At 39.6% G+C, this 22,946-nt stretch overlaps 1 protein-coding gene across 5 annotated transcripts in view; it reads left to right on the plus strand.

Moving 5' to 3' along the window:
- The window catches only part of SSH2 (slingshot protein phosphatase 2), a 245,111-nt gene that overhangs the window by 195,939 nt on the left and 26,226 nt on the right, over positions 1-22,946 (plus strand). For all 5 annotated transcript variants that reach the window (XM_029210906.1, XM_029210908.1, XM_029210905.1 and 2 more), the window contains 6 exons: positions 3,161-3,229; positions 4,017-4,082; positions 7,633-7,827; positions 11,432-11,525; positions 11,660-11,788; positions 21,458-21,504. In XM_029210906.1, coding sequence (XP_029066739.1) covers positions 3,161-3,229; positions 4,017-4,082; positions 7,633-7,827; positions 11,432-11,525; positions 11,660-11,788; positions 21,458-21,504 — 600 coding nt within the window. The remainder of the gene's footprint in view (positions 1-3,160; positions 3,230-4,016; positions 4,083-7,632; positions 7,828-11,431; positions 11,526-11,659; positions 11,789-21,457; positions 21,505-22,946) is intronic.

The following is a 22,946-nucleotide window of genomic DNA, read 5'->3' on the forward strand; positions in this document are numbered from 1 at the left end:
TTCTCCTGACCCAGAGTCTGGGAAATCAGATGTCTAATCTTATCTCTCTTTCACTTTGTCCTAAACGTTCCCAGAAATCATAAAGAATGCTTATTAATGTGGGTGCCCAGTAATATATCCCCGGTAAACTGCATCTGTCTTTGGTAATAGTCCTGCCTGAATCGTATCTGACTAACAAAAGAAAATTTTCGTTTATGGAAGACAAAATGTGATAAGAAAAGCTATAGAAACTAGTTTTCATTCTATTTGGTAAATTTGATATTATGAATTCCCCTACACCTTCTGTTTGAATGAGCTTGGACAGTAAGAAAATTGCTGCCCACTTCAGAATACTGTTGCTCAAGTAATCTAGTATCATTTCTATTTCAGTTGCTGTTTGAAGGAATCTGTATCATTTTGTATCTGAGAATATAAAAAGTTAATGTTTCAAAACAGTATTAAACCAAAGTGGAACCCAGATTGTTTATGACATGCTCATCCCAAGTAATTCTCAAGATATATTACAGCCAATTTATTTAGCCTATTTATAAGTTCTTTGAGTATTGTGTTATATTTTAAGTAATAAATTTTAAAATAAAAAGTATAACCTTGGTTTCCAAATTGCATTTGGTATATATTTCAAGTTATAAAGTAATAGAGTTTTATGGTATTATTTTATAATTTTTCTTCATACCCCCAACACCTTGAAATGTCTGGTACATAGCGGCACTCAATAAATAATTTTTTAATGGGATGAGTATCTATTAAAATAAGTAACTATACATACTTTAATGGAGAAAATTTCATGAGACTCAAGATAAACTAGATAAAAATACTAGGTGTGCCTAATTCAGGCCTCTCTTTCCTGTCATGTGAAAAAGCTACTTCTTAATGTAAAAAAGCATTCTGACCTGAATACAAGCAGAAAATGTGATGTTTGGTTCCTGCATATCATTGTCACTTGTCTAAAGTTTAACTGGTGTCTGGTCACAAGCTCATAGATCACACTCTTTTGGACCTTTGGTATCTTCTGTAGTTAATTAATTTCTAGATTTGTCACTAAGCTATAAATCCTTCATGTTTATACCCAAATTATACTTGCTGCTAGGACCTAGCTAAGCATTCACTTAAGGAAGAAAAAAAAAACTACTCTAAAAATAACTCGCTCAACCTTGGGAAGCCATTTTCAAAACAGGTTTTCCTTGTACTCACCTCATCTAGTCAACAGAAACAGTGGTGGAGCAGTCTTCCTCCCTCCAGGGCCTGGCTTGATAGCTGTTCAGGAGTTCAGGCCCAAGGTTACAATGTGTCTAAGCTGTTGCAATCTTGATTTGAATCTCCTGAACTCTGGAATCACTAGTGGAGTTGTGAGTAACACAGGGCAGCAAGTGCAGTGCAGAGCCTTAGATACAGCCCAACTAGGGAATGGCCTTTGTTAGCCCTGCAGTGACTCCAGCAGCAGTGGCAGTCCAGTATTCCCCATGTTGTTTTTATTTTTTTATTATTATTATTATTTTTTGCAATACGCGGGCCTCTCACTGTTGTGGCCTCTCCCGTTGCGGAGCACAGGCTCTGGACACGCAGGCTCAGCGGCCATGGCTCACGGGCCCAGCCGCTCCGCGGCATGTGAGATCTTCCCGGACCGGGGCACGAACCCGTGTCCCCTGCATCGGCAGGTGGACTCTCAACCACTGCACCACCAGGGAAGCCCCCCCATGTTGTTTTTAATGCACTTTTCATAATGTCCCCCACCCTGCCCTGCCAAAATCACTTTCCATTGTGTTAGAGCACCCACCACAGATTCATGTTCAGCATTTGTTTTACATGACAATACATTCATATGTATTGTTTCACTTTAAATATTTAAAATTTTTATGATAACCCTGTGAGGCTTAGGTTTCATTACCTATATTTTAAGATGAAGAAATTAAGGCTGTGAGAGGTTAAATAACCTGTCAAAAGGAATTGAAATACTGAAGGAGATCGAATCCAGATCTTTTGATATAGTATAACTGCTCAATACGTGGTAGTTGTTATTGTGTTTTAGGCACTGTTGTACACATTTGTTTTTGGTGTGTTATCTAATTTAACCTTCAAAACAGCCCAATAAAGGAGGTGGTTTTATCCCAGTTTTACAGATGAGGAAACTGGAGCACAACGCAATTAAATAATTTGCCTAAAATTATACAGTTAATGCCAGAATCCAGATTTCAAAGCCCCTCTGACTCCAGAGCCTATGCTCTTAACCATACTTCGCTGTTCCACCTCCTACATCTGGTGTTCTTTCTACTATACCATGCTGCTTTTCTAAGATATATTGGAAGGGAGAGTGTGTAGGAGCCTTTGGGAGACTGGATGGAGGGGAAAATGGTGTATGGCAGCCTTAAGGAGAGAAAGTGGCAGAGTTCTAGGGTAGATTATAGTTGTCCAGAGAAGTGGTGTGATAGAGACACAATTGGGAGTCCATGGCTTCCCATCCTAACCTGTTCCATTAACTTAAAGCTAGTTTCCTCCCTGGGATAGGGTGTGATTTAAATAATATTTTAACATACCATACTAGAGCTACTCTTTTTTTTGGTGGTTGACATTCCGCTTCACTCTGCATTTCAGCAATGCTGTTTCAGTGCACAGCCACCAAGCACTGTTTTATTTTTTTAAGTTGTAATGTGCCTGTTTTGTCTCTCTAACTTGATTACAAGCCATTAACAATTACTTTTCCCTTTTAGACTATTGAGTACGTTCTGGTATTTAATAAATCTATGTAAACCTCAGGATTAGAATTGAGCAAATCACATATTCAGAGGTCTTCAGTAGCTAGCAATAGTTCTTGTGGCATTGGAAATAATTCTGAGTTGAATTGGGTGCTGTGAACTTGGGCTGAGACCTGCCAGTTGCAAGTCAGTGATCACCTGGACTTTTTAGACAGTAGCCATTTGCAAGACAGCAGTAAAGGAAGCTCAGTCAATAAGTTCTCTATGTTTAATACCTAGAGACCTAACTAACACCTGTTTAAAAACAGCTCCTGGACACATATGTTGGGTTACTGGTAATATGATAGAAATTTCTGCACTTATGTCAGAATTTAGAGCTTAGGGACTTATCCTTCATAGTGAAAGAGTTAATAAACAGCTGCTTCCTAGAGTAACAGGAAGTAATTTATGGACTGTTTCTTGTCTTGCAGTAGCACTTGTACCATGGGTTTAGTCCTGCCTCTCTGGAGTGACACCCTAATTCATTTGGATGGTGATGGGTAAGAGCTTTCCCTTTTCATTCTCCTACAGAAAGACAAGGGGTGGGGCTCCATCTTAGTGCCCATTCATTCAGCTGAATGGGAGGCCTATTATGCCCAGCTGAACTGTCATGTCAGCAGCTCAGTGAGTCCTTTTAAACTCCTGTTTTGTAAAGTAGAGTAAAAATACAGCTTGCCAGAGCCTCTCGCTTCTACTCCTCTAGACCGACTATGGTAAGAATCCACACAAAGAAGAGCTAGTTTGTTGGCCCGCTCTTTAGTCTGAGCACGTGGGACTGTTGCAGTGCTCTCCCAGAGGATGATACGTTCTGTTTCACATAATCTCTTGCTGCCTCTGCCAGCTGTCAGCCTACAGTATAACCCATTCCTGTGCCAGTTCTTTCCAGTGACCCCCCACCCCCACCTACTGGTGTTTTTAGAATGTGTCCCCAAGAGACCAAGATGTTTGCTCCAGTTTATAAAACCAGGGTCAGGTTTGCTAAGAACCCACAAGACTTCCAAATAGAAACATACAGCAGAACAGTTTGTCCATAGCTACAGCTGGGAAACAGTATGCAATTCCCTGACTCCAATGTGGGAGTCCATTCATTTTGCTTGGTAGATAAAATCAGACAATTCGTTGAAGCTTTTCAGTCAAGTCCCATACTCCAGTTAACTTCTACACAAAGTGCCTGATGATACCTTCTACTGCGCCAGCAATTGCTAGCCTGGGAAACAGCCTTGAAAACTCACAACTGAAATAACCTACTCTCATTTATGGATTTTTGTCTCATTCTGTTTTCCTTAGTGGGTTCAGCGTATCAACAGATAACAGAGTTCACATATTCAAACCTGTGTCTGTGCAGGCAATGTGGTAAGAGGACTTTTAATATCTCTATGAAAGTTTTTTTAATGTTATTAGAACAATATTTTGTGAGAAGTAGTATTTGAAATGGCACAGTTCTTTATGAAAATGCTGTATGATCTGTTTGTGTGTATGGGATTTTGTGTGATCTGTCTGTGTGGCCATCATAGTTAAAGATGACCTAGAAGTTCAGTTTCCAGATTATCACAATGGAAGGCCTTCAGCATTGGTGAACAAGTGAAACTCAGAGGTGCTCTTAGACTCTGGAAGACAATGGATCAGATAGCCAGTTGGAACTGAGTTTTATAGGGACACATTGACTAAGTTAGTAGCAGTCTAGAGCCGAGTCTAGAACATTCACAACTATGCATTAACTTCCCCTTTCTTCAGGTAATCAGGGATAGCATTGATGGAGTTATATTATACATCGATAAGTTTCCATTTAATTGCTGGCAACTGTTTGTGAGACTATTTACATAATGCAAATAAAGCCTAGAAAAAACATTGTAGTTGTTAATAACCATCAGCTGGTGTACTGACACTTTTGGGTTACTTACTATATATGTCAGGCATTGAGCCTAGTGCTTTACATGGAATACATCTAATCATCACACCAACTCCCCAAAATAGTATTATTAGCTCCTTATTATGGGTGAGAAAACCAAAGTTTGGAGAGGTTATATAACTGGCCTAAGAGTATCTCTTACATTTAGACAGAATAGATTCTTATTCTCTTGTTCTAGATTATCTAGAAAAATGATCCAGTATAAACAGGGAATGATGTGACTCTAAGATTCAGAGTCATCCCCCAGTCAGCGATTTGAATTTCAGTTCCTCGTTCAGTTGCCTGTTGTATAGTGGAAGTCCCCATGAGGAGTAGAATGGGCAGAATGCAAGCCAAACAAGAAATAAAGGAGCCTGAAAAAGACTCCAGGGAGATACCTTACCCCTGAATAACAGGATTGATAGGCTTGAAGTGGGTGCGGTCCTAAAAGAGAGTCAGCTGAACAATTAAATCTTATTTCATGCAGTAATTGAGGTAGGACAGAGTTTCAGGTTATGTGTTTAGACCAATTTTTAGATTTAAGGGCATATTTCACAGATAAATTTCTCACAGAAAACTTATGACCTCTTTTGACTAAGGGTCCATTAAAAGCAACTGACCTATACCAGGTAAAACCCATGAGTCCTAAGTCCCATAAATGCAGTGTTTTCAGTTATATTTTGGGGAGGAGTACAAAGCAGTCTTAATTCTTAAGGATTCAAGTAATTCAAGCTTTGATGTTCTAAAGTAGACTGACTAGTCCTAGGTCTGTTGGCTTATTGCAGAATAAACTTTTTTTGGTGTACCACATGAGGAGTAGTGAACTGAAAATCACAAAAGAAAAACAAAAGAAAAGAAAAAGATGATGTATGGATCAAAGCAGCATTTAGACCAGGTGTTTCCTTCACAGGAAAGTAGTTACTGCAGCCTCACTCTCCTGTATGCAGCTGAAGTATGAGCTGGTTATGCCTTGAGTGTGTTTAGGACATTTGCACCAGACACTTGTGGCATATGCTTTTGAAGCATGTGTTTCCTGGATGAAGAAAACATGCACTGAATATCCTGTACATTGCACTAAGCTGGCTTTTACCTTTGAACCTGTGTAAGAAACTGAAATTTGCTGAGAATTCTGAGAATTTGGCTTACGTTAAGTAAAAGGAGACATTTTAAAAGATTCTGCAACTTTGTTCTTACGGGAAAATCTGTTTCCCTGCTAAAAATGGACTGGCATGTTTTTTCTCATGAAATTGGTCATGATTTTATTTTTTAATTTACATTTTATGGGGTTGACAAGGACTTAAGGAACAACATTTTCATAGACTTACTTGTGGGAAAATAAACTGGAACAACCTTTCTGGAGAATGATTTGCCAGCTTGCTGTATCATTTTGTATGCCCTTTGACATAGTAATTGTGCTTCTAAGAATTTATCCTAAGGTAATAAGGGTGTGTGCAAATTTTTAACTATAAGAATGTTTGTCAGTGTTCTGATAGTAGCAAAAAATGGAAAGCAATTTAGGGGGCTTCCCTGGTGGCGCAGTGGTTGAGAGTCCGCCTGCCGATGCAGGGGACACGGGTTTGTGCCCTGGTCCGGGAAGATCCCGCATGCCGCGGAGTGGCTGGGCCCGTGAGCCATGGCCGCTGAGCCTGCGTGTCCAGAGCCTGTGCTCCGCAACGGGAGAGGCCACAACAGTGAGAGGCCCACATACCGCAAAAAAAAAAATAAAAAGGAAAGCAATTTAAATGGCTAAGATAATAGGAATCAGTTAAATTATGGTACATCCATGTTTCTAAATATTATGCAACCATTAAAAATTATCTAGTTGAAGAATATTTATTGACCTGGAAAGATGTTGACGACAAGGTGTATAGTAAAAGAACAAGTTAAATGGTGTGCGGAATATGACCGTCTTTATTTTAGATCTCTGCAGAGGCCAACAGTGGTTATTTCTGGGCAGTCAGATTAAGGATATTTCTGCCGTTTACCTGAGGTCCCTAAATTTTCTAAAATGAGCATGATCACATTTGTTATGAAAGAAAAAGAACAATAAAAAGGCATTTTTAAGAAAAAGATGGGTATAGATTGGCCACAGAGTACTCGCATACTATCCTCTTCCCTTAGGAGAGAGACATTAGTTTATAGCTAATAAGACATTCCATTCAACAAATTTTAACTGTGCTCCAACTTTGAACTAGAAGGCATTCTTTTTTTTTTTTTTTAAAGAAGGCATTCTTTTAGGCACTTGAGACAAATCAGTAAACAAAAACATAGAAAGATGCCTGCTCTTGTATAACTCTTCCTAGCATTTCTGGCTTTAGTTTTCCCAAGTATATAACCAAAAAGGTACTTTTCAGTTTTGTTTACCCTTCTTGAGTTCCTGAGTTCAGAGTCAGAGATTTAGTTAGTCTCAGTATAACCAGAGCTGTTCTTAGAAAGTAGCTCAAGTGTATGAATAAATGGTTTAAAAAGACTAGGAGACTAAGGTAGCAAGAATGACAGATGTCATTAGATCAGTACATCCTGGGCATTAAAGGACTTGTCCTCAAGGCTTAGGAACATCTTGTCTATGTGATCTTTGTGGAACCTCTAAGAGTCATAGGGAATACATGTTCTAACGTGACTCTATGCCAAGAGAAACAAATGTTTGTGTAGTAAATGAAGTAGATCTTTACTACTCTAGTGGCAGTAGCCACAGCGTGGTTCCATCTACAGGACTGTGAGCTCCATAGGTACCCAGACCTATTTTTCACTGGTAGCTTGTCAGTTCTCCTGCTCCCCTCTACCCCCTGCCTTAATAATGCATCATATCTTTCAGCAAGAAATGTCTAGTTGATTGCTATGAAGAGATAATGTAGTATGATCAGAATCAGAGATTCTTGAATTCCAAGGAGTAGATTCTCCAGAGGCCCAAATCTATAGGATTTAAAAATTGGAAGAGTTTGGGGAGCACATGGATTATTGGCCTTTTGGTATCCCCACAGTTCTCCAGTGCTCATTTCCCAGCATATCTTTCAGGTCTGCATTACAGAGTCTACACAAGGCTTGTGAAGTCGCCAGAATGCATAACTACTACCCTGGCAGCCTGTTTCTCACCTGGGTGAGTTATTATGAGAGCCATATCAACTCAGATCAATCCTCAGTCAATGAATGGAATGCTATGCAGGATGTGCAGTCCCACCGGCCTGACTCTCCAGCTCTTTTCACAGACATGTAAGTCATCTTGCTGAGGATCATGGAAGTCCTCTCTGTTGCGTTCTCGGGGGTCAGAACCAGCATGTTCCTCCCTAATCTCTCCTTTTAGGGAATTAACCTTACCAGTGATATTAGTCATTGTCTGCACTACACATCTGCCTCGCAAAGAAACCTGTCCTTTCTGTTGTGTGCAAAGGCCTGAAGAGTTTCACTCCTGGGCACAGTGGAGTCTCCATAGTTAAGATCTGCAATACCATAAAATCCCATTAATTCAGATTCCACTAATTTGAAATTTGAGTTTAAAGGAGTTAGGCTGAAGTCTGACCTTCCATTATCTTAAAAGAAGCATTTCCTAAGCAAATTAATGACATAGAGAAGCTTTTAGAGGGATGTTGCTAATACTTAAGGAAACAAGATGTTTCCAGTCAATTTAGAATACCTACGTTGTTATGCTAATTTTTAACTGATTTCTTTTCAAATTTTTAAAAATATATATTGTAATTTCTGTCTTACTCAGCCCCACATTTGCCTTGTTAGGTCTGTAACATTTTTATTAAATCTCCCTGCTGTACTACAAATTGGATAGCCTAAGGTGGAGCTGATGTTTATTTCCTTTTTAGGTCTATGTGTTGAAACTTATGTGACTATTTTGGAAATTTTTTCACACTTAGTTCCTGCTTTGGAAATTAATCAGGATGTTTATTTTGCTCTGAATTGATCTTTCTGCACTTCCAAGGTGTTCTACATCTGGGAAAGAAGAGTAGCTACTTGCTAAATGGTCTTACAAACCTTCAGATTCCTAAAGTGATACCAAAACAATTCGTGATTCTTTTTTTAAAGGCTTAATTTAGATAATAAATGCTTTTTACTAGGAAAGGTGAAATTTCCAAGAATTGTGTGAATGGAACAGTCAAAAAAAACAGTGAAGGCTTTTTTGTATAGGGTATTATTGGTACGAGAACCAGTTAGTACTAGTAGCTCTAGTCCTTTCAAGATTGCACAGTAACTGGGGCTTCCCTGGTAGCGCAGCAGTTCAGAATATGCCTGCCAGTGCAGGGGACACGGGTTCAAGCCCTGGTCCGGGAAGATCCCACGTGCCATGGAACAGCTAGGCCCATTCGCCACAACTACTGAGCCTGCGCTCTAGAGCTTGTGAGCCACAACTACTGAAGCCCGTGCGCCTAGAGCCCGTGAAAAGCCACTGCAATGAGAAGCCCGCGCACCACAACGAAGAGTAGCCCCCAATCACCGCAACTAGAGAAGGCCCGCGCGCAGCAACGAAGACCCAGCACAGCCACAAATAAATAAATAAACAAAAAAATAAATAAGATTCCACAGTAACTAAAAAGATAAGGATAGTATGTATGGCTTTCAGAATCGTGGGCAGTGTTATTGATTTCATGCTTTATGACTGGTTGATGGGTATTGGAGAAATGGATGTCTCATCTTGTTCATAAATGGACATTTTAAATCAGACTTTTCATTTTTCCTGATTTTATTAGAGAAGATTTGGAAATTACAACACAAAAAGGAAAGAAAATAAAATTGCCCATAATCTCTCTCTATCCCTGAGCAAAAAAAAAAATAATAGTAATGTAAAATGTAGTCCCTGGCACATGGTAAAGGCTCATTAAATGTTAATTCTTACTAGGTACAATATAACCACAATTTAAGATATATTTAATAAACAAATGTCTGTCTGTAGAAAAAGACTGAGAGCTGTAGGTGAGAGTATTAATAATGACAGGGGGATTTTCAGTGATTTTTATTTTCTTTGTGTATATATGTATTTTCCAGATTTTTCTCTAGTGAAATCAAGGGAGAAAGTATGTTTGTGTTGTAATGCCTTTTCCATTCCCTCTTCTTCCCTAAGTTGACTAGAAAAGCCTAAAAAATAATGCTGAGGTTACAGAGGAGAATGTATGCCAAAATGGACTTAAGTGCTCTACTGTGAATAAAGTTTATATTTTGAAATCCAAGGAAGGTAGAGCAGGGAACATAGGTGTATGGTGCCTCCAGTGTACATCAGATGTTATGCCAGGCACTTCATACATGGTATCTCATTTAATTCTCATAAAAACCTCGTGAGGCAAATAGTATTACTGTTCACATTTTATAGAAAAGGAAACAGAGGTTCAGCAAAGGGAAGGTATTTGTTCAAGGTCATACCACTAGTAAGTAGCAGGGCTGGGATTAAAACCCAGGTATGTCTGCTCCCAAACCACTCTGGCCCAACAAGTGTGAAGGATTGGGAGAAAGTCTGCTAAACTAGGGAATCGAACCGATGCACACAGGTGCTAAAATTTGTTTTTTACCAATATTTATTTTTAGTAGAAGACTGAAATGTATAACTTTCTACCATTAGCTATGTCTAGGAAAAATGGTGGGGAGCATGGTTAAGAATGTTAATCCTAGTCAAGACAGGGATGCTTTGGCCGATTGACAGGGAAATGGCAGAGGCGTTAGCTATACTCTGCAGGGTTCGTGAGAAACTAAGAGTACAAGTGGTGGGGAGCCCCAAGGTTGTGGGGTCAGAGCATCCATCTTTGGAGATTATACTGAAGCTATTTTTGCAGCCAGTGATAAGGCCGTAGGCAGCAAGGGCAGGCAGGATGCCTGAAGGCTTAGTCCATTTCCATCTCCAAATAAGGAAGTACAGGGCAGATACCTTTCTCAAGTTGGTAGGAGGGAAAGATGAGACAGAAAGTACTCTCTGTTAGCCTCACTCAAATTCTGCATAATATGAAATAATGCTTTTAGAGAGAAGCATCTAGTTATGTTGAACCAGTATCTTTCCAGTAATTGGAGAATCAGCTTCCTAGTTTGATTTCATAGTAAGGTTCCAAGGGAAATTTTTGTTTTTAAGAGAGTCAGAAGACTAAGGGAAGCAACATAATCTTGCAGGTAGAGTGTTAGGCTGGACGGAGAGTTCTGGGTCTCCTGCCAGTGAAAGTGACGGTTGGCATGTCATTTAACCTTTTAGCTGTTTATTTCCTTTATCTGTAAAATGGGGATAATAATTTCACAGAGATTGGTGAGAGCTTTTGTGAAAAAGAAAACATTTTGGATGGAGTACTCCAGGTAGCTAATCCTTAAAATCCATTTTGGAAGAGAATTTGCTTCATTGAAGAAGGCAGAAATCACTCTTCTCTCTTTCGCATTTTTCTAGAACCGTAGCAACAGATGGTCAGCATTGGGTGGCATTTTTAAGCTACAGAAGACCCAGTTCCATAGTAGGTCGCACCACTGGTCTTCCCAGCTTGGTACTCTAGCTCAGCAAGTGGTACTCAGGGGTACTTGATGGGAAATGGTCCTCCATTAAAGTATTACACTCAGTATAGCCTATTTGTCTTTTACTCCTTCTTGGATCTGTATACGTGAGTATATTTATGGGCTATTAGACATGTACAATCTCTTCAAGTAATAATCTCTACATGTTTATATTCTATACATTCTGAAAAGAAACTTTTTAAAGTATAATTTTCTGTTTCCCATGCCTCCAGAATATAAATTTAAGGGTAACAAAGGGAAGGTCTGCCAGTTTGGAAACATAATCAGATGGCACATTCATTGACTTGGTCAAATTCCTGCCTAAGAAAAATCACCATTTCTCTCTTCTCAGACCAACTGAACGTGAGCGAACAGAAAGGCTAATTAAAACCAAATTAAGGGAGATTATGATGCAGAAGGATTTGGAGAATATCACATCCAAAGAGGTAAGAGACCTTGAGTCCCCATTGTTCCAAGGCTAGAGGTAGAATGATAATAGGAGTGGGGCTAGAAATGGTGAGTGATTGAAAGTCCAGAGGGACTTTTCAGAGATTAGTACGAAATGTCATCTCTGTTTCAGATACGAACTGAATTGGAAATGCAAATGGTGTGCAACTTGCGAGAATTCAAGGAATTTATAGATAATGAAATGATAGTGATCCTTGGTCAGATGGATAGCCCTACACAGATATTTGAGCACGTGTTCTTGGTAAGTCCTAGGGCCACTTTAAAGGGTGTGCTGGGGCTAGTCCATACCAACTCATGGAGGTGGGGGCAATTATCAAATTTTATTATATTTAGATAAAATGTAACTTACATTAAAAACAAAGGTCATAAATACTCAAACCTCATCACTTCCTGTATTTTACTACATTTTACAATTATCTATGCTCTTAAGGTTATTTACATCTATTGTACGGTGGAAATGTTATATAATGGTGTGCTTCTGCTCATCTCTTCCCAATTCCTCAGTGACATCAATTGACTATGGTGGGAAAATTTACACCGAGGAAATTGGCAAATGCTACAGATCAGGCCTTTCTTGCCCATGGGTTGTTAAAGATCTCATCTGTCCTACATAATAGAGCCACAAAGCAGACCAGTCCACAGTAGTTTTATACAGTGTATCCCCAAAAAAGAATGATCCTTTTTGAGGTCACTCTTTTAAATCTGCCAGATGGGTCTAAGATCTGATATATCTGAAGAGAGCAGAAAGCTACTTTCTATTTTTTTTTTTTTTTTTTTTTTTTTTACTAAATGTATTTATTTATTTGTTTTGATTTTTGGCTGTGTTGGGTCTTTGTTCTGTGCGCAGGCTTTCTCTAGTTGCAGCGAGTGGTGCGCGGGCTTCTCATTGTTGTGGCTTCTCTTGTTGCAGAGCACGGGCTCTAGAGCGCAGGATCAGTATTTGTGGCACATGGGCTTAGTTGCTCCGCGGCATGTGGGAATCTTCCCGGGCCAGGGATCGAACCCGTGTCCCCTGCATTGGCAGGCAGATTCCCACCCACTGCGCCACCAGGGAAGCCCCCCAGAAAACTACTTATAACAAAGACTGTTGGACTTTTAAAACATTTGGAACCTTGTAGCTACATTTTTAGTCCCTCAATTACTTTTTTTTTTTTTTTTTTTTTGCGGTACACGGGCCTCTCACTGTTGTGGCCTCTCCCATTGCGGAGCACAGGCTCCGGACGTGCAGGCTCAGCGGCCATGGCTCAGAGGCCCAGCCGCTCCGCGGCATGTGGGATCTTCCTGGACCGGGGCACGAACCCGTGTCCCCTGCATCGGCAGGCGGACTCTCAACCACTGCGCCACCAGGGAAGCCCCCTCGATTACTTTTTGATTACCAAATCTTCAGTGATTTAAAATTGTTCTTCATGGTACCTGAACATTCAGTGGCTTCTACTTAGCCCAAGAAGACCTCTCTGACAGATGGATTAGGAAAGCTTCTAAAATCCTAAGACCTATTTATCTCCCAAATGTTAAAGAGTTCTAGTTTTCATCTGTACATGGTAGTGGGAACAAGGATAACAAGGATAATTGAAGTCAGTGGGGAACACCAAAACCTCACTGTTATTTCCAATTCCCACATACTTTGACTAAAAATGCTAACAAGGAACTAAATCGATTGGTTTGAATTTCACTTCGTTTCTCTGGTAAGGACATTTGTGAAGTGATTAGAAGGTGGGAAACAGGAGAGAAGAGGAATAAATATGCACAGGAACTGACTAAACTGCATCATCTCACCCTGAATATAAGAGTTTATTTCACCAAGCAGTCAGACTTCATGCCATTGAAGGCTTGTGCCCTGAATTAACTTGTTGACACTTTGGAGTACGTATGCTTGTCAAGTGATTCATGGTGGTGTGTAGCTATGAAATTACCTACGAAAAGCTGTGAGCTGGGAGGGGAGCTTCTTTTCTTTACTTTAACTTGACCAATGTGTGTTGCCATTTCTCAGTGTAGATCATTCGGCAGAACTGTCATGGACCTTTCCATTTGTGTAGCACCTGGCTTTGTTGTCTTTTGTGTGGAATTCCATGAGGGTTCATGTATTCCCTGCTCTTGTATCCTTGGAAATAATTTTTGTGTTGTGCATAGAAAATTTATGAGTCACTCATTCAAATGGACCCTGCCCCCAACTGTCTCCATGTAACGTGACTAATTTTAATGAAGGGCAAGTGCCTGTAGCCAAAAATAACTCGTTTGAAAGTGACCAAAGCTATAAACTTGGAAGTTGCTTTCCCATTGAGCTTAGATCTTAATACCTAAAAGGACGTAGACATGATGAATATCAAATTCAGTCACTAACTGTTTAATTTCAGACATGCTTCCCTGTGTCTCTGATGCCACCCCCTCAAGAACTACCTCCTCCTTACCCCTTCCTCAAATGCTACTATTTTAGGACATATAGATAAATTTTAATAGTACTCTAAGCAGAAAAAACAATCCAGTTCTCCCCAAATTAGTCGTTAATCAACTAGAAATGCATTTGAGTATTTGTATCACTAAATTCATCCTATTATTTCATGATTATTGGTGTAGTCTTCTGTCTTGGGTTTTTCTCTTATTACAAAAATAATTCATGTTCGTTATAGAAAATTTAGGCAACTTCAGAGACAATAAATGACATTTAATCAACACCAAGAGAGATAAGCACGATTATCTTTCATTATATAATATTGCCTTCTAGTTTTTTATTACTTTTTTAATATGTATCTATGTACATATTTTTGAAAAAAGGAAAATACTCAGCTTCAGATATAATTCTGTTTTCTTGAGAATGGACATGTTCTTTGCATTGTGAATATTTTTCTTATTTGGGAAAAAAACTTTCAAACTGGAGAATCCTGGAATTTAACTCCTATCCAACAAAATAAGTGCATGAACAGGTTGTCTAAACATCTTATTGTATTTCCCTTTGTTTGTACCACCGTATCCTGTGTCCAAACCCCTGTTTCTTCTCCAGTGAGTCTGTGCTCTGCTGGCTTTCCCAGCAGTTGACACGGAAAAAGAGGTTTTATCCAAACTGTAAGTGGTGTTGTTAATTTTCTGCAAAGTCATTTCATCTTGTGCGTAGATGCCATGCCTGGAGCGCAAGCAGATTGTGTGAACGGATGCAGCAGGATTTCTCCCCTCCCTTTGGAAGAATGCTCGGCTTAGTAGTGCCCTGCACAGAGATGTTTATTTGGAAAGGTGTCCAGCTGACATGCAGAAGAAAAGTATAGAGCGTAGTTTAAAGAAAATCTGCAGCGAGAAGCCAGGATTGATTGGTTGGAAGCCAGGGTATTTCCAGAAAAAGCAGTTCTTCCACACCCTTAAGAGTGTACTACTTCTCTGAGCTGGAAGCCTTTGCCAACCAAATCTCGTATCAACAGCTCTCCTGGAGGCTGTCCGATTTGGCTGAGAAAATGCTAGATGTGAACAGAGAGCCTTTGCAGAAAGGCAGGCAGCATTCTTAGTTAAATTAGGGAAACACAGTAATATTGGACAGGCAACCGGTAATGTTGTTTGTGAATGAGAAAGAAGTCAGAATTTTACTGCTGATTGTATCCTTTTCAAGATTTGACATTACAAATCCTTTTAAAGTAGAGTTTTGGTTTCAAAGAAAAATTGTCTCATATTCATGATTTTTGCCCCTCAACTGGAGATGCGTAGCATTAACTTTTTAGAAGAAAAAAGTTATCGATCCTGTGCCTGGCTGCCACAGTAAAGTGACTCACAGCATTGAGGCTGTAGGTATGGTATCATAAAGATTTGGACAGGGATACCAATCCTTGAAGATTATCTCGAGTTGTATGATCTTTGCAGAACCCCCAGTACAGTCGTCCTTCTTTGCCATAGATGTGCTCTCCTCTTTTTGCTTGGAACTTTTGGACCCCAACAAGGTTATTTCCTAAGGATAACTTTTTTTTTTTTTTTTTACTTCAGGCAATTTTAGTTTTCATCCCAATTTGGAACTTACAGAATTCTTCCCCTTTTTTTGGGAGGTGGGGGTGGAGTATAGCCGATTAACAATGTTGTGATAGTTTCAGGTGCACAGCAAAGCAACCCAGCCATACATATACATGTATCCATTCTCCCCCAGACTCCTACATAACTTTGAGCAGAGTTAGGCCCCTGTGCTATACAGTAGGTCCTTGTTGGGTATCCATCTTAAATATAGCAGTGCGTACATATTGATCCCAAACTCCCTATCCTTTCCCCCCACCCTTCCCCCCTGGTAACCATAAGTTCGTTCTCTATGAGTCTGTTTCTGTTTTGTAAATGAGTTCATTTGTATCATTTCTTTTTAGATTCCACTTATAAGGGATATCATATATTTCTCTTTCTCTTTCTGACTTACCTCACTCAGTATGACAATCTCTAGGTCCATCCGTGTTGCTGCAAATGGCATTATTTCATCCTTTTAATGGCTGAATAATCTTCCATTGTATATATGCCACATCTTCTTTATCCACTCCTCTGTTGATGGACACTTAGGTTGCTTCCGTGTCTTGGCTACTGTAAACAGTGCTGCAGTGAACACTGGGGTGCATGTACTGAGGATAACATTTTAAAAGAAATCAGTCGCTTCAGTCTTTGGGCCAGAGTACAGTGTAGGTGAACCAGACTGAAAGGTGGAAGTGAACTTATTTAAAAACTGTAGGAGCGGGGTGGTTAGGAATCTGCCTGCCAATGCAGGGGACATGGGTTCGATCCCTGGTCTGGGAAGATCCCACATGCCACGGAGCAACTAAGCCCATGCACCACAACTACTGAAGCCCACGTGCCTAGAGCCCGTGCTCCACAACAAGAGAAGCCACTGCAATGAGAAGCCCGCACACTGCAACGAAGAGTAGCCCCACTTGCCGCAACTAGAGGAAGCCCACGCGTAGCAACAAAGACCCAACGCAGCCAAAAATAAATAAATTTATTTTTTTAAAATGTATTACGGTATAGTTTCAAGATTTCATTTTACACTTCCATACAATTAAAATATGCTCTGCATAATTACATAGAACTTACCGAAAACCCCCATGGAATTATGTCACTGCCTGAGAAGCATGGAGGAAAAAAAAAAGAGATTGAGTCTGTTGAGGACCCAAGGGGGCTAATATGCATGGCATTTGTATTGAGGACAGAAAAGTAATTACACCATGTTGATTCCAGTTCTTTCAGGTTGAACCTGAAACAGCCCTGAGCAGAGCCCAAGTCACTTTACATGGGCTTCACTGAGTCAGTAGCTGATGAGTTTAATTTATTTTGTTTCTGGATATGTGTCATTTCAGATTGTCAGTTTGAAGTTTCTCTGGACAGGTAGATGAAAACCATGGACTTTTACCATCCCATCAGGGTTATTTCCATCTAGCTGTACAGAATTCCGCAGAGGATTTAGATTTCTAAATTAAGGAGTGAGGTGGTCACATTTCCCTGGCTCCAATTTAGCCACTCAACCCTTATTGCTTGGCTTCTGTCTCCCTGAAAGTCCTTTTTTTAAAAAAATAATTCTTGCCTCTTTCTTTGGTATGGGAGCCAGTTTTCTAAGTTTGAGCACAGAGTCTTTAGAACCTCTTATATATTTTTTAAAGCAAGTCAGGTGAGCCCTGGTCTGTAGAAAAGATCAGTCATCCATCACTTACTGACAATTTTCCTAAATGTACTTCAACATAGCATCCTTGAGATCTCCAAGTTCGATGGCCAAATTACAGATCACTTGTAATACGAAGATAGTGCTTACATAACACTTGACAATTTTCAGAGTGCTTCATTTACTTATCTCATTTGATGATTTATTCAACAAGCATTTGTTGATCCTCTTTGTTGTGCCAGGCATGAGGCTAGATATTTGTGCAGTCTGATCTAATTCTGTAAGGAGGGAGTGATGACCATATCAAGATAGATACTCATAGAAGGCCAGTGGAATAAGGTTACAAAGGTGACCTTTGTATTAGACAATTAGAAGAGGTCATTAGCAAGAGTGATGAGGGCAGAAGCCACAGTGCTGTGGGTTGAGATACATGGGAAATGAGGAATTGTAGAAAGTATTAGATGGGGGATTTTAGAAAGTGAGTATTAGATTTCCTTTCAGGAAAAGGAAAAGGACAGTGTCCAGAGGAGGATTTAGGATGGAGAGAGGGTTTTCCATTTTAATATGAAAGAAATGTGAGGGAGGGGCGGGAGGTGTTGGCTTATAAACAATAGAAACTTATTACAGTTCTGGAGAGGCTGGAAGTCTTGAGACCAGTGTGCCTGCATGGTCAAGTGAGGGCCCTCTTCCAGGTCACAGACTTCTCTTTGTATTCTTACATGGCAAAAGGAATGGGGAGAAACTTTATATTTGTAGTTTGAGGGGAAGCTATCCATTAGATTCCTAGGACTAGGGTGGGAGGAGTGTTTCATTTTACAGATAAGAAAAGTGAAAACAGAGAGGTTAAGCAGTTTGCCCAAGGTCCCCCAGTCAGAGGGGGAGTTGGGACTTGAACCTGAGTCTTATAAAGCTAAATTCCACTTAATGCATTATTCTGAAATAGATAAATTCTTATTTTTAAATGTTTGCCTTTTCAAAAGACATGAACATATAGCTCAAAGATAGAAAATAGACCTGAAACATTGAAGAGTTGCTCACTTTTACGCTAAACAGAAATGCAAATTAAAATTACACCGAGATAACATTTCACGCCTATCAGTTTGGAAAAGATTCAAAAGCTTAACCACACATTTTGTTGGCAAGGCTATGGGGAAAGTGGCACTGTGATGTGGAGTGGGTCTGAGGAGATATTGCAAAGTGAAGAAAGCAAAGAACAATAAAAGCATATTTAGTAAAGTACTTTTGTGTAATTCAGAAGTGGTAAGTATATATTTGCTTATATTTTTTTCAAAATACAACATAGGTAGAATAAGCCACAAACTAATAAAAACGGTTACCCATGGGGATTGAGGAGATGGGGGTGGGAGTGAGACTTCAAGTTTACTTTTTAATAAACTTTTGACTTTCAATATTATAAAAGTCTTGTATAGGGCTTCCCTGGTGGCGCAGTGGTTGAGAGTCTGCCTGCCGATGCAGGGGACACGGGCTCGTGCCCCGGTCCGGGAAGATCCCACATGCCGCGGAGCAGCTGGGCCCGTGAGCCATGGTCGCTGAGCCTGCCCATCCGGAGCCTGTGTTCCGCGACGGGAGAGGCCACAACAGTGAGAGGCCCACGTAACCCACCCCCCCCTCCCCGCCAAAAAAAAAAAGTCTTGTATATTCAAAAAAATGGAAAACATGGAAGAAAAAACACACCCTAAAATTGAATATAAACAGGAGCAAATGAACCCAAATATGTATCAAATTGATAACCTCACAGAAAGAAATTAATTCAAATAACTTAAGCATAATACTCTAATTGTACCCCTTAGTGGGATATAATAAGGAAAAAAAAAGAAATGCAAAGAAAATTTGAACTTAACATTTTTGTTATTGGTTTTGGTATTGGTGTAATAATGTTAAAACTATTTTGTAAGTAGAGTAAATGAGTTGTTGGGAACCAAAGTTCTCACCGTGGAGTAAGGAGATATATAAACAGTGTGGGAGAGGCAAGAAAGAACCTTGTGGTGTTGAATTAATTTCAGTTGAAGGTAAAAATATAAACAGTATTTTTTTAGAAATATTTCCTAGATCTGACCACTGAAACGTTTTAGAAACAATGACACCCAGTAGTTAGGAGCATACCTAATTAATGCCCAGATCTTGGTTACAAAATATCATTCTTCACTAAAAGAAACCAGGGCTTCTTGGGGAACTGGCTGATTCTACTCACAAAGTGAATCCGGAACAACTTTTTGTACTACAAAGCATGGATGCGCTCAAAGACTAATGGAATCATATCAGAAGGAACCTGTTTGAAGAGATTCCCACTGACCAAATTCCGGACAATCTGCATGTCCAGAAAAAAAGATGGTAATGGATTATAACGTTCTAAATACAAAAAGAATTCAAGAGTCCATAGTGACACTTCAATAAAGGGTGTGATGATTGATTAGGTGAGACTCTTTTACAGAAGAATGTCAGCTAACTTGCAGAAGGAATGATGGAATTAGAAAATTACCATTTTGTAACCTCCAGTAGAATAATTCATTTGGGCAAGATCGGCAATTGATGCTGAAATCATAGGGCAAAAAGATTACTTTGCCTTTCACACGGCTTCAAAGATTACTATAGACTACTAATTAATTTCAAAGGAACCTTTACAATAGAGGGATGTGGCAGACACAAAGGTATCTACCAAGAACTCAAACTCAGCCTGACAAATAATGGGACAAACTGACATTATGTGCCTCATGATTTGATGCAGTACGAAGTACACAATATCTCCCTTGTAATATTCTTTTTTTATATAAATTTATTTATTTTATTTATTTTTGGCTGTGTTGGGTCTTCGTTGCTGTGCACGGGCTTTTTCTAGTTGCAGTGAGCGGGGGCTACTCTTCGTTGTGGTGCGCGGGCTTCTCATTGCGGTGGCTTCTCTTGTTACGGAGCACGGGCTCTAGGGCACATGGACTTCAGCAGTCGTGGCACACAGGCTCTAGAGCGCAGGCTCAGTAGTTGTGGCGCACGGGCTTAGTTGCTCCGCGGCATGTGGGATCTTCCCAGACCAGGGCTTGAACCCGTGTCCCCTGCATTGGCAGGCGGATTCTTAACCACTGCGCCGCCAGGGAAGCCCTCCCTTGTCATATTCTTGCCAGGAATGTTTGACCTGAATCTAGTCATCAGGAAACAATCAGATAAATCCAGGTTGTGGGGAGCTCTCCAGTATTACAGACCTGTAGTCTACAAAAATGTCAGTATCATGAAAGACAAAATAACTAAAGGCACAGGGGTGGACTGTTCTAGATTAAAGACATGGCAACTAAATGCACAGTATGATTCTTGATTGAATGAATACAAAGGACATTTTGAGGGCAATTTTTAAAATTCAAATATAGATGATATGTTAGATTATTATTGTATTCATGTTATCTTTCTTGGTTGCAGAAATGGAATTATATAGGAGAATATTCTTGTTCTTAAATGATACATGATCAAGTATTGAAGTGTCATGATGCTCAAGTTACTTAAATGGTTCGGGTAAAAAAAAAAGTATGATGTATATTGAAAGAAAGGGAAGGACAGCAAGAAAGCAAATATGGCAAAATATTAACAATTGATGTATCTTGCAGATAATCTATAGAGACATTTTCCTTTAAATTTTGCACATCATGTTTCTCTCATTTGTTTGACTATTTCACTCTCTCCCCCACAGACATACACACACACCGTACCATCCCAGTTTCTTAGATGCAACATAATGCACTAGAAAAAGTGGGGGTTTTAAAATGAAATCTAGTTTTAATTCATAATAATGCCACTTTGTTCATTTAAGAATACCTGCGAGGTGCAAGGCACTGTGCAGGAGTTTCCTTAGAGAACAAGAGACCTGGTTGCTGCCCTCAAGAAGCTTGTATTATAGTGGAGGAGAAAGGTAGTAAATAAGCACGTAAATAAATACACAAGTAAAAATAGTGATGCATGCTATTGATAAAATAGACTACTATAAACAAGAGTGACAGACTACATTTAACTTAGATTGGAGAATGGTCAAAGAAACCTTTCCAGCAATGTGATCTTGAGCAGATATTATCTGAATTCTATAAGGGTTGGTTTTCATATCTCTAAAAAATGAAGGTAACTTTCTTACTCTATCATTTGTGGAAACTGAATATGATAGCATATAAAGTACCTGGCACTGAGAGAGGAAACTTGGTAGATGTTATTGGCCTTCTTTTTAGAAACTGTTTCTTCCCTCACAGGACTCCTTTTCAAGTATTGTATTCGGTTCATTGGCTAATACTCTCTAACCTTGTCTTTTTGGTTCCACAGGGCTCAGAATGGAATGCCTCTAACTTAGAGGATTTACAGAACCGAGGGTAAGCACACAGAGCAATTGCTGACACCCCCATGTCACAGAAATCACTGTTTTATCTTTACATTTTCCCGTCAGAGAGGTGTCAGTGAGTAACTTTAAGCTTAAGAGTTGCTTCCAGTTGATTCTTACTGGGTATAATTTAATAAAAATTAAAATGGCTATTCTCCCACTGTTTCATCCCCCCACCTCCGAAGAAAGATCAACTGTTTCAGTGGAAAGGCTTTCAAAAACAAATGTGCAAGCCTTTCATGCTGTTTAAAACCAAATCTAGTTATCGACTCCCTTTTTTTTTTTTTTTTTAAGAGCAGTTTAAGGTTCACAGCAAAATTGAGGGGAGGGTACAGAGAGCTCCCATATACTCCCTGCCCCACACATGCATAGTCTCCCCCGTTCTCAACATCCCCACCAGAGAGGTACATTTTTTACAACTGATGAACCTACATTGACACCTGGTAATCATCTGAAGTCCATAGTTCACGTTACAGTTCACTCTTAGTGCTGTACGTTCTATGGCTTTGGACAAATGTATAATGACCATGTGTCCATCACGATGGCATCATACAGAGTATTTTCAGTGCCCTAAAAATCCTCTGTGCTCTGTCCATTTATTCCCCACCCCCACCCCCTGGCAACCACTGATCTTTTTACTGTCTCTCTAGACTTTGGTTCCTATTTTTATGTAAGAGTACACAGAACTGCATATGCTGGGTTCACAGGTCTGTATTAAACATTTACTGAGCAACTTCTATAGGCCAAGCACAGTGCTAGATGCTAGGGATCCAAAGAAAAATAAGACTCAGTTCCTATCCTTTTATAGTAAGGTGCATGAAGACTAAGTAGGTTATAAATATAAAAGAGACAGTGTAAAATTGAACAAGAAGACTGACCTTGTAGTAGGAAATGTGTTCCTAAGCGGCATGGTTATGAGTTTGATTGAAGCAACTGAGACCACAGTGAACATTCAGCAAGCAAAAAAGCTGCCATTCTTCCCTTCTCACTTCTTAGCTAATGCCTAAATCTTTCATTGAACTCAGCCTTAGGAGGTCAGATCATTCCAGTAAGAGAAGAGAAAATCATGTCTGGAAATTGGCCATTCTAACTCTTCATTTTGGACAGAGATAAGACCTACTGAGACTCAAGAGATAGTGATGACTCCCTGACTGGTTGCTGGCTGCCTGTTTTCTCAGCTACAAGTCAGCCTTCTGGTTGTCTTTTAACGTGATTAGATGCATACTTCCTACTTTTCCCTCAGAAGAAAGGAAGCCAAGTGATTATACAAAGAGTTCTTAGGGCGGGGGGGATGGAAATCTGGTTACTTAATATTAAGGTATGAAATTAAATAGAACTTGGAAAATTTAAGTTGATAAGGATTGAATCAGAAGTTCTTGAAAGCAGAGACCATATCTTAGTTTTGTGTGAAACATACCTAGCTCAGAGCCTTAT

This window comes from Monodon monoceros, unplaced genomic scaffold (assembly GCF_005190385.1).
Source record: "Monodon monoceros isolate NGI ecotype Baffin Bay Population unplaced genomic scaffold, NGI_Narwhal_1 Super_Scaffold_9, whole genome shotgun sequence".
Taxonomy (NCBI): domain Eukaryota; kingdom Metazoa; phylum Chordata; class Mammalia; order Artiodactyla; family Monodontidae; genus Monodon; species Monodon monoceros.